We start from the raw sequence: 16,360 nt of genomic DNA, 5'->3' as shown, positions 1-16,360 counted from the left end.
AAACATGCCTGGGATAAACATATATCCATCCTAAGATAAAATACAGAAAATAGTATAAGGGCAGACTAGATGGACCATGAGGTCTTTTTCTGCCGTCAGACTTCTATGTTTCTATGTTTCTATGTTTCTATCTCTCTCTCTCTCTCTAATCTATCTATCTATCTACAGTATCTATCTATCTATCTATCTATCTATCTATCTATCTATCTATCTATCAAAGAATCATCTTGTGAAATATCCATCTTTTCTGCTTCATAGGTGAAGTAGACCCAGAGACAGGGTTTGAGCAATCGGTACTTTTATTCAGCTCAGAGAATAAGTGACAGCTCAGCAAGGTAAAGTGACGATTCAGCGAGTACCGACTGGCTCTGCAGGGAGAAGCCGCTTCTTTTATACTTTTGCGGTTCCCGCCAAAGCGAGAGCCGGCCGCGTCTGAGCCAATCAGGAGCGACTTCCTGCTTGGGCTCAGACAGCGCTGGAAAAGAGGAACAAACTATTTACAGCGTTACAAGGTAGCCATTTCAGGATACAACACCCCTCCCCTCATAGTTGGACCCATCCATCAAGAAAGCCACGTGACGAAGTCGTCCAATCGGTGAGGCCTTCGAGACTCTCGCGCTGACCTGCGCAGTCCATTTTCTCCTTCGCCACTGACTGTGGAGGATGGCTCGCCGCTGTTCTCCCGGTGCGGCGGACTAGGCCTGGCGGGCCCAACGAAGGCCTCGGAGGACGAGGATGGCTCGGCGTCGCTGGATGGTTCCCCCTGGCCCGATAAGTCTCTCTGCGTGTTTCTTAGTTCGGGCAATGTATAAAAGTCTGTTGAGGGGGGAGAGTCCGAGTCAGCGGGTTGTTGTAATTGGTTTTCAGTTCGTTTCCGAATGTGGTCTATGTGTCGTTTCCACAAACGACCATCCTCCAGTTTAACAATATAAGTCTTGGGTGCATTTTGCTTAACAATAATTCCCTTCATCCAGTTTACATTACACACACCCGAAATTTCAATCCCCAACGGTTCCATCCATGCTAGCCCTAGCAGGGAGTGTTTGGCCCCCGTCACAATAAGCATGGGAAGGGTACATTTGACATTCTTAAATACAATAGGTACATTTGCAGTTCCCAGGACCGAGATTACCCCCCCTTGGAAGTCTCTGATCACCAAAGAGGTTTGAATTAGGTCAGCCTCAGACACATTAGGCATATATAGCTTAAATTTTTCCCAGGGCATGATGGTATATCTCGAACCCGTATCTAGCTCCATTGAGCAAGGCTGGTTATTTAGCAACAACGAGATAACAATTTTAGCCCCCTTTTTGGTTGCCGTGTTATTCACGGAATATTGAGAGTTACCTCTATTGTAGTCTCGGTTAGCGGTGGGGTAATTCCTTTGACCCGAGTTGCGGAACGGTCTCCTTTCTCGCGATTGGGGGGGGTGGTTTTGGGGTCGCTGGTATTGTTGTGTGGCAAAAGTTTCTTCTGGTGCCGTTGCCCTGCATGCGATGGCGATGTGGCCTCTCCGGTTGCAACGGCGGCAAGTGGTGTCGCGGAACGGGCATCGATGGCGCTGGTGACTTCCCCGGCAGCCCGCGCAGGGGGCTGGATGAGTAGCTCTAGGGTGTCTCGGTTGGTCTTGCAGGAGGAGGCAGTCGTCCCCGTTGCTAGTTAGCTGGCCGCGGACGTCTGTTCCCATGGCGCTGGGAGACTCGGCGTCGATTTTGGCAATGGTTTCTCGCCTTCCGTGCTCTTTTAATTCTCTTGCCGCTGCGTCGGCTGCTTCCGCGGTTTGCGCTAATTTGATTACGGTTTGTAGAGTCGGCTCATCTTCGGTGAGGAGTTTACTTCTCACCGTGTGGTTCTTCATGCCGAAAATCAAGGCGTCGGTGAGGCGAGCTTCCGGATCTTGAAACTTGCATTGAGCGAGTACCGTTCGAAGCCGCGTTGTGAATTGGCTTATCGACTCGGTTTCTCTCTGAGCCATCATGTGAAATTGATGCCGGTAAACCACGGCTGGTCTGGTTGGTTTAAAATGGCTCGCTAGTTTCTGTTGAAGGACGTCCCACGCTGTGGCTCTTGCTTGTTCTGGTTCGGTGAGAGTTTGGGCAAGTCTACGGATCTCTGCGCCGCAGTAGTTTAGAAAAATAGCCCGTCTGCGATCGGCTCCGGCGTCCTGCATTCCCGCCGCCTCGAGGAATATCTCGAAGGTGGCCATGTACTCGTCCCAAGTCATTTTCTCGGCATCGAAAAGTTCTGGAGCCTGGCCGATCTGGATTTTGTCCATGTTACACGCGAAGTTCTTCCGTTCGTTCGTCGCCAGTGAAGTAGACCCAGAGACAGGGTTTGAGCAATCGGTACTTTTATTCAGCTCAGAGAATAAGTGACAGCTCAGCAAGGTAAAGTGACGATTCAGCGAGTACCGACTGGCTCTGCAGGGAGAAGCCGCTTCTTTTATACTTTTGCGGTTCCCGCCAAAGCGAGAGCCGGCCGCGTCTGAGCCAATCAGGAGCGACTTCCTGCTTGGGCTCAGACAGCGCTGGAAAAGAGGAACAAACTATTTACAGCGTTACAAGGTAGCCATTTCAGGATACAACAATAGGCAACTAGCAAATTGCTTGTTTTTCAGAGCACCAATTTGATCTCTTGAGAAATGCTCTGTCACTAGCAATGGCAACTACAGTAGAATAACCCTTGCATACTCTCTACATTCCAAATATAGTCAAATAGTTCAACATTTTTCTTTTTTTAAAAAACCAACCAATTTGTTTGGGCAATAATTTAAATTGACCACTAGGTTGCAATCTTTTGTCAAAATAGTTGCCGTTTGGTCAGAGATGAACTGTGCTTGAAGTTGCTGTTCCTTCTACAGGCCTTCACCTACTCACTCATAATCATGATTTTTTTTTAAAAAATGCCCAGGCAGTATCATTTTTCTGTTTGGCACTTGTTATGCTGCCTTTCATCTCAGCCCCAGCCCTTAGCTGACATTGATTTAAGTAGTCCTTAACTATATCTGTGACCTAAAGGAATGTTTTCTTTCTTATTCTGACACCATTCCCAGGAGAGGCCTCAAGTTATGCAAAAGAGGTTAAACTTGGATTTATTTATTTTTTAAGATGACTAAGGGAGACAGGAGGCATTTCTTTTTATTGTCTTGTATTTTATACTGATGTAAGCCTCCCTGAGTCCTTCAGGATTGGGCAGCATAGAAGTTGAATAAATAAATGAATGAATGAATGAATGAACGAACAAACAAACAAACAAATAAATAAATAAGCATTTAGACATATACCAATTCACAGTGCTTTACAGCCCTCTCTAAGCAGTTTATAGAGAGTAAGCTTATTGCCCCCAACAATCTGGATCCGCATTTTATCGACTTGGAACGATGGAAGGCTGAGTCAACCTTGAACCTACTGAGATTCAATCTGCCAAACTGCTGGCAGCCGGTGATCAGCAGAAGTAGCCTCTAACCACTGCACCCCTGAGGCTCTTACTGATAAATATAGAAGGCCTACCGATGTGCAGCTTGATCTTTATAAAACTCTCTTTTTATTTCCTGCAGGGTTTCTTGCAAATGCGCTGGTCGCGCTTTGCCCGTGTGCTCTTCACTCGATCCTTCGCCATTCTTCCCACTGTCTTTGTCGCTGCCTTTAGGAACGTAGAAGACTTAACAGGCCTCAACGACCTTCTCAACGTACTCCAGAGCATCTTGGTGAGTTTCTAATCCAGTAGCATCCCTCTCTCAAGATACGGTGCAGATAGTCCTCGACTTTCAACCATCCATTTAGCAACACTTATTAACGATTTAGCACTGAACAAAACGATTTAGGCAGTAAAAGGCAGCCAAAAATTTTATTGCCACACTGTGGGTGTGGCTTATTTTGTGGGTGTGGCTTAATGGTCATGTAACTGGGTAGGAGTGGCTTGCTGGCCATGTGCTCACATGGGAATGGCTTGAACGATCATCATCGTTCAAGTGAACTGTTAAGTCCTCAACTTAAACCTTACCAGTGTCACTCGCTGGGGTGACAATTTGCTTCGCGTTTCTCGTGTTCTCCTTCCTGGGTCTCCCCACCACCTCAGACTGGGTAGCTAGGCAAACGGGTGCTGCCAGGAGCATAAATGCTGCCAGCGTCACTTCCACTCACGCCTTCTGCTTGCACTTCAGGTGGGAGGTGGCCACATGAGGCTGTAGGAGAGCCGGGCAGGAGAAAGGGAAGCTTGTCCGAAGCCAGTAGGAAGGAAAGAGGAAAAAAGCAAGGAGCGCAGAGGTAGCAGCAGCAGCAGGGAAAAAACGGAGAGCCTAGATGAGACCAGTAATCCAGGAAGTGGCAGCTGCCGATCAGCTGAAGCTGTGCACATATCTTCATCGGACCAGAATACCTTCAGGACGGCCTTCTGCCGCACGAATCCCAGCGACCGATTAGGTCCCACAGAATTGGCCTTCTCCGGGTCCCGTCGACAAAAAAATGCCGTCTGGCAGGACCCAGGGGAAGAGCCTTCTCTGTGGCAGCCCCGACCCTCTGGAATCAACTCCCCCTGGAGATTAGGACTGCCCCCACCCTCCTTGCCTTTCGTAAACTTCTAAAAACCCATCTTTGCCGCCAGGCATGAGGAAATTGATTCCCCTCGGCTGCTCCGTTTTATGTATGGTTTGTTTGGGTTGTATGAGTGTTTTTAAATCAAGGGTTTTCCTGTTTTAATCATTGGATTTGTATTTTGTATTCTTGTTGTGAGCCGCTCTGAGTCTTCGGAGAGGGGCAGCATACAAATCTAATAAATGAATAAATAAATAAAAATCATGTGACCATGTGCAACGGTCATAAGTGTAAAAAATAGTCATAAGTCACTTTTTTGAGTGCCGTTGTAACTTCAAATTGTCACTGAATTGTTGTAAGTTGAGGAGCACCACTGCAAACATTGCTGATCTGTTTGCAATAAACTAGTTTATTTAACCACATTTGCAAAAAACAACCCCAATAAAATAGCGACAACAACCTTTATCTGATAGGGACATGAAAGAAAAGATTTCAAAAAAAAAGATTCTACTAGAACTTTCAAGAAATGCCTAAAGTTGCTGTGAACCCTAAGGGGCATCCCACTACCAGCAAATGTTGTTGAATTACAATTCCCAGCATTCCATTCCACTGGCATGCACACCAGGGCTGCTGGAAGATGGTCCAACATCTGGAAAGCACATTTTTTTCACTCCTGAATATAAAGCAAAAATGTTTTCCCCCATATTCTGTAGGTCAAGGCTGGAGCTCATGTTACAGTAAAAACACAGTCAGGGGCTTTTCAGTCTGAAGCCTGGCACTAACAGTATCTGCTAGCTTTGGATATTTTTTGTCAGATGAATGGACTGCAAACCAGCATCATGATTACATGGCCCTATAAGAATTCTAAATAACCCAAATGCCTTTTAGATTAAATTAAAACAACATTAACGTTGGTTAGTGATTATACAAGCTGCTCTAATGTACAGTGGTACCTCTACCTCAGAACGCCTCTACTTATGAACTTTTCTAGATATGAATTGGGTGTTTTGCCTCTTCTCAAGAACCATTTCCACTTACAAACCCAAGCCTCCGAAACTCTAACTGGAAAAGGCAGGGAGAAGCCTCTGTGGGGCCTCTCTAGGAATCTCCTAGGAGGAAACAGGGCCGGAAAAGGCGGGAAGAAGCCTCCGTGGGGCCTCTCTAGGAATCTCCTGGGAGGAAACAGGGCCAGAAAAGGCAGGGAGAAGCCTCCGTGGGGCCTCTCTAGGAATCTCCTGGGAGGAAACAGGGCCGGAAAAGGCAGGGAGAAGCCTCTGTGGGGCCCCTCTAGGAATCTCCTGGGAGGAAACAGGGCCAGGAAAGGCAGGGAGAAGCCTCCGTGGGGCCTCTCTAGGAATCTCCTGGGAGGAAGCAGAGCCGGAAAAGGCAGGGGGAAGCCTCCGTGGGGCCACTCTAGGAATCTTCTGGGAGGAAACAGGGCCTCCATCCTCCCTGTGGTTTCCCCAATCGCATGCATTATTTGCTTTTACATTGATTCCTATGGGAAAAATTACTTCTTCTTACAAACTTTTCCACTAAGAACCTGGTCACCGAATGAATTAAGTTCGTAAGTAGAGGTACCACTGTATCTGGAAAGCACATTATCTTCTATTGCTATGATGTAATGCTAGTTTGCCAAAGATCCTCTAAGACAATGATGGTGAACCTTTTTTGGTTCGCAGGCCAAAAGGGGTGTGTGTGGGTGTGCTAGCATGTGTGCACATACGCACACCCCTTCCCTCCCCCCCCCACGCATGCACACTCCCCCACACTGCACCCCACGCATGCGCACAGGTCTTTCTGAAACTTGGTAAATGAAAAAGATGCCCAAATGGGCAAACCAGAGGTTTTGGGAAATGTACTTCCGGTTTGCCGTTGTGCTGTTTTTTGCACTCTGGGAATTCAGGAAACTTCTCTGGACCCCCCGGAGTACAAAAAACAGCACAACAGCAAACCAGAAGTGTGTTTTTCCGAACTTCTGATTTGTCCATTGGGGGATTTTTTTTCCTCCTGAAGCATCCATAGGATTTAGCAGCCTTTCCCAAAACTGAAAATAAGCTGGCCAGTGCAGGCATGTGCACTGGAACTGAAACATGCCAAAATCTCACGTATCCTTCGATATGTCTCCACGTGCCACCTGTAGCACACATCATAATAATAATAATAATAATAATAATAATAATAATTATTATTATTATTATAAATAATAATAATTATTATTTTATTGTTATTGTTATTATTATTATTATTTATTAGATTTGTATGCTGCCCCTCTCTGAGGACTCAGATAGGTTCGCCATCACAGCTCTAAGACTATCAAGAAACTATGGTATCATGAGTTTGTGAACACTGGGAAGTCAGAGGCGGGTTCTTCCTGGTTCGGACCGGTTCTTTAGAAGTACAGTAGTACCTCTAGATATGAGCTGCTCTACATGCGAGTATTTCCAGATACGAGCTAGGAGGGGAGAGACATTTCTGTTCTACTCCCGAGCTCAAATTCGGGATAGGAGCCGAGCGTCCACTAGGTGTCGGAAGAATCCTTGCTTTTGGTTAGAATGCTTGCTTTTGGTTATCTCGGAGGGGGGGAAAGTTATTTGTTCCAGAATACGAGTTGCCTTGAGATACAAGCTCCCTTATGGAACAAATTATGCTCGTATCTAGGGGTACTACTGTAGTAGTGGGAACTTCCCCCCGCTTGCCAAACGTGGAGTGATGGCTGGCTAGCCATGCCCCCAAACTGACTCTCTTGGTAGTGCTATGGCAGGACCATCTTGTTTTTAGCTTTTGTACATGCACAGCTGGTTTTTGCTCTTGTGCATGTGTGCACATGAAGCATGTTTGTGCCTTTGCAGTGCACAACACATCTGCCCCCACACAGTACAAGGAGAAGTGAAACAGCAACGAGAACTCACCCCTAAAAGTGATACAGAATTGCTTCCAGGTGCAATTCAAGGTATTGGTTTTCTGGGTATCCTTCTCCTTTCCTCTCCATTTTTAAATTGTAAATTATTACTATTACTAATAGAAATAGCATTTAGACTTATATACCGCTTCCTAGTGCTTTTACAGGCTTCTCTAAGTGTTTTATAGAGTCAGCCTATTGCCCCCAACAATCTGGGTCCCCATTTTACCTCCCTCGGAAGGATGAGTCAACCTTGAGCCGGTGGTGAGATTTGAACTGCTGAACTACAGCTAGCGGTTAGCTGAAGTAGCCTGCAGTGCTGCACTCTAACCACTGTGCCACCCTGGCTCTTTTAAGACCATTTATTGTGTCCATGGTTTATTGGCCTTTCATGTTTGTAAGCTTCCCAAAATTCCTGTAAGAGAAATGGGAGGCAAACAAATTTAATTAATAAATAAAGTAATCAATGGTCAGTAGTCCCTTAAAATATATGTTCATAATCCCTAAAAAAAATCACCCATATAAAAAATTATGAGAAGGGATACCGAAAGAAAACAGTGCTCACTTTTAAAACCAACCTGCATGCTCAACTTGTTTTTTTTATCCCTCTACCTAATTCTAGCTACCTTTTGCGGTCCTACCTGTCCTCACCTTCACCAGTATGGAACCTCTCATGAAGGATTTTGTCAACGGGATGTAAGTAGCTCAATTTGGATGGGGACTTTTTGGTGTCTCTTAAATTTGTCGAATCTTTCACAGAACCACACTACCCAGACCTCGATCTTCCATCAAGGTTCAATTCAGCCAGGCTTTCTTGCTCTTCCATATAAAAGAGCTTTTTCATTAGGTTGTTCCATAAATAGAAGATGCTCAGGAGGTGCCCCTATCATGTCAAGTTTAACCTTTTGTGACCATGTGGATTCATCTATCCTTTTTTGGACAATACACGTAGGCCTTATTTATCCTAATTATAGTATTTAGAGGATTGTGTGGTTTGCTTTTTTTTTAAAAGACAAAAATGAAAGAAATCAAGGTATGAAGTGTTCTAAGAAGAGGGAAAATCTTCTACTCCCACAGAGATTAATCTTTTTCACACTAGGTGATTCAGCAGATATAACTCTAAAAACGTGGTTGATGTGGAATTGTTTAAATAACCTCGATCCATGTTATTTCCACCCCCTTGCTTTTCTCTCTCCTCTTGTTTTCTTAGCATTGGGAAACTTGTAATGATCCTGATCACTGGATTAATCTGTGCAATCAATTTATACTTCGTGGTGACAAGCATCATAAGTTTGAACTATCTGGCCTACTACATTGCCATATCCTTCGTCCTCCTCGCTTACGTGGCCTTCGTCTGCTACCTGGTAGGAAGCTTGCATGCAAATTGGGCATTATCCATATCGGTTGTTTATCCCCAAATTGGATTTAAACGGTTCTGGGGATTACCTATTCAAACAGATAAGATTGTGGAATCTGTTGCATTAAGCTGTTCCTAATGCAAAAGCTCCAGAGAAGATAATCAGTGACCCGAGTCGTCATGATGAAATAATGGATGCCAGTTTATCCCGAATATTCAGTCAGCTCAGCTCTTTCTCTTACCCCATTCCATATTTGTTTGTTTGTTTGTTTGTTTATTTATTTATCCAATACACAAATACATAGGAAGAAAATAGACATGAAGTAATACAGTGGTACCTCGGTTCTCGAACGCTTTGGTTTTTGTACATTTCGGATACCGAACAAAATTTTCTGCAAAAATTTGCTTCAGTATCCGAACAAAAATTCGGATACTGAACAGAAAATTTTGTTTACTATCCGAAATGTAAGAGGGGACAAGGTGAGAGGGAATGGGTGCCGGAATCCCGACACGCCCCTCCTGGCCGCCCTCTTAACAGTCTCCCAGTCTCTACCTTGTAACTGCTCCAAGCTGCAGGAAGGGTAGGGCTGGCTGCAATACCGGTAGCTTCAGGGGGCTCCTTTCCTTAGTGGTTCAGTTGATTACTGTTGTGTCCTGAGGACAATCAGGGTTTGTAACTACCCATAATTGGGGTGTGGAACAATACTGCAAGCTGATTGGCTAGTTGAGCTAGATGGGGCTGGGTTACATGTATATAAGCAGTCAGTCAGACCAGCCTGTTGCTCTTTCTTCTGATGATGTCTGTTACCTGTTTTTAACTACAATAAAGAACTGACAACTGCTCCAGGCTGGGTTTTATCTATATGCGGATCTAACATTTGGCGACGAAGGTGGGATGCCTCAACCTTTTCTTTCCCGGTGGCGGTGGCGGCTCCGGCAGCTTCCCTTCGAGGAGCAGCAGCAGCGTCAGGAACGTCACATGTTGAAGGGAAGCCGCCGGAGCCGCTGCTGAGAAAGAAAAGGTTGAGGCAGCTGCCTGGAGGTAATGAACTGCTGAGGAAAGGAGCCCTACCCTTCCTGCAGCTTGGAGCAGTTACAAGGTAGAGACTGGGCGGCTCGAGGAGCAGCAGCAGCGCCGGGAACATCACGCAGTTCAGTTGGTTGCCTCCAAGCAGCTGCACGAACTTTTTCTTTCCTGGTGGCGGCTTCCCTTCATCACGTGACGTTCCCGGCCACCAGGAAAGAAAAAATTCGTGCAGCTGCTTGGAGGCAATCAACTGAACCGCTGAGGAAAGGAGCCCCCTGAAGCTGCCGGTATTGCAACCAGCCCTACCCTTCCTGCAGCTTGGAGCAGTTACAAGGTAGAGACTGGGAGGCTGTTAAGGGGGCAGCCAGGAGGGGCGTGTCGGGATTCCAACTCCCCTTCCCTCTCACCCCATCCCCTCAGATCTTTATCCCATAGGAAATAGAGGAAATAGTGTAGATTTAATTGGTTCCCAGCAAGTCAATGGGCTGGGAACCAATTAAATCCATTTCCATTATTTCCTATGGGATAAATTAATTCGGTTCTCGACCAAATCGGTTCTCAACCACACTTCTGGAACGGATTGTGGTTGAGAACCGAGGTACCACTGTATATATAGGGTAAAAGTGAATATAGAGGAGAAGATATATGAAAGGAAGAAAATATATATGATATATGAGATAAAGGAAAGACAATTGGACAGGGGACGAAAGGCACACTAGTGCACTTATGTACGCCCCTTACTGGCCTCTTAGGAACCTGGAGAGGTCAATCGTGGATAGTCTAAGGGAGAAATCTAAAAATGATGTTATATAAAGATAGGAGTTTATGAAGCAATGGAATGACATTTCTGGAGAGGACACAGAAATGGCCTGAAATGGTATAACTTGCTAAGCTATATATATATATATATATATTGTTTGACTTTAGCATAGCATGTTATGCCAGATTCAATATGCCACTTTTAAGCAAATTGCAGCTTATACAACTTCTGGAACAGAATCTACCGGTCCCAGGGAAACTGTGTACCTCCTTAAATAAGTACCTTGTGAAAGAAAAGGAGTTCACACATATCTCCTGGGCAAACATGTTGGCTGAAAATTCTGAGAATGGCCACTACAACATATCTGAAGGGCAAAAGCTTGAAGATCAACTGATGAATGTAAGAGAATTGTTAATGGGGGGAAACAGATTAAGTCACCCAGGGGCCCAGAAGCTTGCTTACTATTGCAAGAAGATGAGGGACATAAGGAAGGTTCTTTGGCTTAATGGTCAAAACTCTCCCTCATTTATTTATTTAATATACATATGAGGGTCACCCAGAAAGTAATGCACCATATTTTTTTTCTTCAACAATTATTTGGAGAGGGGCGGCATACAAGTCTAATAAATTATTATTATTATTATTATTATTATTATTATTATTATTATTATTATTATTATGTCAATACAACACAGCAAACAAGATCACTATGCTGGATTTCGTATTTCATCACCAGTCTAGCGCTTCCCAAGCACCTAGGACTGGGTGATGTAGCGGCGAATTATGTTTGCCGATCCTAGTAAAGCGGCCTTTTGCAATTGACAGATGGAGATTTTGTCAATTCCGATGGTTTTCAAATGTCCGCTGAGATCCTTTGGCACTGTGCCCAGCATGCCAAGTACCACTGGGACAACTTTCACTGGTTTAATAATATTAATTAATAATAATAATAATAATAATTATAATTATAATTATAATATTATTATAATTATAATTATTATAATTATTATAATTATTATTATTATATAATTATTATAATTATATAATTATTATAAATAATTATTATATAATTATTATTATTATTATTATTATTATTATTATTTATTGAGCACAATTAAACTTACACACAAGAAAGAATGATGTTTCTTCTACACTCCCTATTTTTCCACGTAAACTTCGTCCCCTTCTGTGGCCTTCCTCCAGTGAGACACAAGGACGTGTATGCCCTGTCGGTACCACTCTTTGTTCTGGTCACGAAGCCATTTCTGCACTGTAATGGCCTCACCCTCTGTGCCCAGTGACTAACTATACTTTTGCTGACTGCAGATTCTCCATAAACTGTACACAAACATTTGTGAATGTTCCCAACAGTTTCTTTCTCCGCAGTGAGAAATTCAGTGATGACATACTGCTTGTAACATACATCACTTAAGGATGCCATTTCGAAACACTGCTGCAGCTAAGCTATCTGTCTGAAGAAACGCAAAATTTACACACGCACTCCTGACAATTCAAATAATGTATATTATCTAAAGTTTCACATTCGTACCATTACTGTAGGCTGAGAAAAAAAAGTGGTGCATTACTTTCTGAGCGACCCTCGTATATGGCCACTCGTCTAGTTTACATGGCTATTCTGTACAAATACATGTAACTTGTTCTTGGATCTTGTCTTATCTCTCACCCTTCCAGATTTGGACCTGTCTCATTTCACATGGAGCTGCCTTCCTAGCTCGTGGGCCCCATACTCGGTTCAGTTATGGACTGCAGTGATAATACATCCCACTCATCGCCACTGGAAGCTGATGAATCATCACTATGTCTCCCCAACAAAACAGGAAGCAGCTGCTCTTGGGAACCTGCCAGGAAGCAAAGGTGTCAGAAGCAGAGTTTCTGTTGGCAAAGGATGGACTCCAGCATCAGTAATGATCACTCAGCAGAAGCACGGTGCCTGCTTTGCAGGCCAAAAGTTCCAGGGACAATTTTTGGCATTCCTAAAGAAACCTCAGACTTGGAATGGCTGTGATATAACTTCCAAGAGGGTTCGAGACTTGATGCACTCTTGTTTTTTTAATCCTGATGATATGCAGAAAGTTAGGTGGGAAAAGAAAGAACTATAAAGTCTTCTAGATAGCAATAGCAATAGCATTTAGACTTATACACTTCACAGTGCTTTACAGCCTTCTCTAAGCAATTTACAGAAAGTAAGCATATTTCCCCCAACAATCTGGGTCCTCATTGTACTGACCTTGGAAGGATGGAAGGATGGGTCAACCTTGAGCCTGGTGAGATTCAATCTGCCAAACTGCTGGCAGCTGGTGATCAGCAGAAGTAGCTTGCATTACTGCACTATAACCACTGTACCACCAAAGCTCTTCTTTGGTCTACTCGTGACCAAATGTGCACACCTTCTACCAGCTTCAGACCTACATCGGCTTTGTGTGGAACATCAAGGCATCCATTTTAGTAACGTGTGGGGGGCAGTCCTTTTTTTTTTGGTGGGTTTAGGAGCTTAAGGAAAAGGGATAAAGATAGGAATGTTTGGTTGCATCATTGGTGAGGCCACAAAGGAATGGTGGAAGAATCCAAACATCCCTTAAATTTCTGAGCCGCAGTAGTTTAGTAAAATAGCTCTCTTTCGACCGCTGTCGGCGTTTTTCATACCTGCTGCTTCAAGGAAGACCTCGAATTTCCCCATGTAGTCGTCCCAGGAAGACTTCTCGGGGTCAAAATGGTCGGGAGCTTTTCCTACAGACAGGTTATCCATTCTGGAAGTATGTAGGTAAGACCTCCTTCGTCGCCAATGAAAAATACTGACACTGGAGTCAGTTCAAAGCAAAGTTTATTCACCACATAGCAGAAACAGAGTTGCTATACAGAATGTATTCAGGCGCGAACTGCAACAGTAATGGCTTTCCCGGCTTTTTATACATTGTTTCTTCCTGCTCAAAATAACTGACGCGCATTTGAATTTCCCGGGCATTTTAAACCAATCACCATTCAACAGTCTGTGACTCAACTATTTACATAAGCTAATGAGTATTCAACACCTTTGGTTCTGCTTTTGCACCATTGCTTTAGACTTCGTTCTTCAAATTGCATACTCTGACCTGGGACACTCTGTGGGGAATCCCTCAAAGTAATATGCACCTAACATTTACACTGCAGGATCTGGCAGCTACTCCTTCTTTGCCGCCATTTTAATCTAAAGGCTGCTATCAGAGCCCCTAACTGACAATTCCACACACCCACATTCTAGTCAAGGATCCTCTGTAGATCGACCATCTCACCTCACCTTCTCTATGCTATTTCTGCTTGGCTTCTGCCAATGGGAATGACAGCTGGAGTAATAAATCATCTTAATTAGAACAAGGGGGCCCTTTCAATGTGTGAATACATGGGTTATGCTAAGCCATCACTTAAAATTTAACTATGGCTTATTAACTAATATGACATGGGTTTTTTGACGTAACGTTATGTGCAAAGGTGGGTTTCTCCCAGTTCAGACCAGATTGCCTTAACCATTAGCAACCCACTGGTGATGTAAATTTGATGTCACAGATCCGATTCTGCCTGTGCCAGTCCATGCACTCCGCCATCTTTTTTTGCAGCATTTTTTCTGTGTTTGGATGGCTTCTTCTCTCCCGCTGCTTGAAAAAGGGCCCTCCCTCCTACCCCCAGGTTATTACCGACCTTTATTTCTTTGCCTGAAGCACAGCTGAGCAGCTCTTCAGATGTGTTTTGCCTTCTAGAACCATGGAGTTCTAGAGGGCAAATCCCTTGTCACTTTGGAGAAATGGACCTCAAGTCTGGTAGAAACTGGGAGGCTAAGAATGCTGGCATTTGTTTGCCTTCTCACCAAATTTGAAGCTCATTCCTCCAGTACATGAAGATTTCTCCTCCCTGCATGGAAGGAAGGTAAAATCCCATAGTGTGCCAGAGAAAAGAACTACAAATCCATTATTCTCTACTTGCATCCTTCTCAGTTGCTTCCCCATTGGCTTTATTGAGAACCCAACAAAGAAGATTGTAAAGGATGACCAGACCACATGATTACACTTACCCTGTTTCCTCCACAATGACATCCCATGATAATAAGCCCAATCAGGCTTTTGAGTGCATGGCAAGAAGGCCAAGTGCTTATTTCGGGGTTCAACCCCCCCCCCAACAACAGGGTTTTATTTTTGGGGAAACATGTTAGTGACAGTCATAAATTGGAACAGTGAAACACCCAAAATGTTATCATGTGACCTTGGAGATGCCAAGACAATGTTTTATCATGTCCGAAAGTACTTTATAAGCTGTAAAGCATTCTTTCCAAGTCTTATCATGATTGGAAACACTTATTAAATGATCGGTTGTAAGTCTATTTGTAGATGGAGTGACTTAGAAGGCATAGAAACTGAAAATTAAATATGAATTTCATTTTTCACAAAAGATGTGTAGTCTGTGTATCATGAACTCCTGTCCTGTAAGAAGTATTAGATGTAAAAAAAAAAGGGGAGGGGGTAAAATTCCCATATCTTAAATCTGGGTTTGGCAATGAAATGAAGACAAAGCCCTTGGATATCTCCCCAAGAGAGTTGTAGCTTTGCAACATTCTCATCTTCATATATTCCCCCAGTTGGGTTTTGACTCAAGGAAAAGAAAATGAAATGTGGGCCAATTAGCCCCAAAGTGATGCTTGCGTTGTTTTTTTTTTAAATATTCTTGGTTTATGCTTAAAGGACCAGGAGAATGATCAGAGAGAGGACAGGAAGGAGTTCAAAAAATTCCAGAGGAGAAACAAAAGCGTCTGTAAAAGCTGGAGTGCAGAAATCAGAAGAGGATATCCAGAGAAGAAGAAGGAAAAACCCACATACTTCTACATACAAACAGGGAACCTTTATATACAGAAAAGCTAGCCCAACATTTTGTGGCTGGCCCTGCCTTTCTTGCTGCCAATCTGTGGTAGCACAGTACCCAGCCAGCTTCTTCAATTTTCCAAATATGTTCAAGATCTCCCAGAATCTGAAGACCTATGCCCTTGATACCAGTAGTTAAATAAAAAGGAGCATTTCCTGCTGCACTTTTTAATAAAACTGCAGGCCTAGCAAAGCTATAGGAGTCCAGTCCAGGCTTTCTTGATATATGGTCATGTTTATCTGAGAATATGGTTGTCTGTTTTAATAGTTGTATCCAGGGGTGGATTCCTCCCGGTTCAGGCTGGTTTGCCTCAACCGGTAGCAACTCATTGCTGATGTCATGATGATGTCACCAATCCAGTTCAGTTGGTGACGGTCCATGGGGCTGCCATCTTTAAAAAAAATTATTCTGAGCATGTGCAGAAGCCAAGTTTCCAGCACTATGCATGTGGTCACCATCAGTGTTCCCTCTAATTTTTTTTTGGGGTGGGCGGAAAAGTATAGTGTCTGAGCGGCAGTCCCTTCCGGACTGGGCGGCACTCTTTCCCTCTCACTCTTTCCCTCTCGGCTTCTGGGCAGGTTTGAAAAACTCTGAGTTGATGATGATTTTTAAGTGAGCCATTGCTCAATGCTCAGCTTAGAGGGAACTATGGTCACCATCTTGTTTTTGGCTTTAAAAAAAAAAAATTGGTACTGCGCATATCTCCCCTAGTCCTTCTTTTCATTAAACTAGACATACCCAGTCTTGGAAGCATCAACAAACAACCTCCACTTATTTGAATAATAGTCTATGTTGATGGCCAACATTAAACCACAGATGTTATTACAAACAGCAATACCACCTCCCTGGTCAAAGAATGGAAAAATATATTTTTGAC

At 43.8% G+C, this 16,360-nt stretch overlaps 1 protein-coding gene across 1 annotated transcript in view; it reads left to right on the top strand.

Annotated features, from left to right (window-relative positions):
• Window positions 1-15,015, top strand: part of SLC11A1 (solute carrier family 11 member 1) — a 71,437-nt gene extending 56,422 nt beyond the window's left edge. Inside the window, exons 12-15 of the mRNA XM_070729594.1 lie at window positions 3,557-3,706; window positions 8,057-8,130; window positions 8,645-8,798; window positions 12,271-15,015. Of these exons, the coding sequence (XP_070585695.1) occupies window positions 3,557-3,706; window positions 8,057-8,130; window positions 8,645-8,798; window positions 12,271-12,351 (459 nt within the window). The 3' untranslated portion in view covers window positions 12,352-15,015. The remainder of the gene's footprint in view (window positions 1-3,556; window positions 3,707-8,056; window positions 8,131-8,644; window positions 8,799-12,270) is intronic.
• The last annotated feature ends 1,345 nt before the right edge of the window (window positions 15,016-16,360 follow it).

The sequence above is a fragment of the Erythrolamprus reginae genome, chromosome 1, assembly GCF_031021105.1.
Source record: "Erythrolamprus reginae isolate rEryReg1 chromosome 1, rEryReg1.hap1, whole genome shotgun sequence".
Lineage (NCBI taxonomy): Eukaryota > Metazoa > Chordata > Lepidosauria > Squamata > Dipsadidae > Erythrolamprus > Erythrolamprus reginae.
Note: the sequence above shows the minus strand (reverse complement) of the source record. Positions and strands in the feature narration are given on the sequence as shown.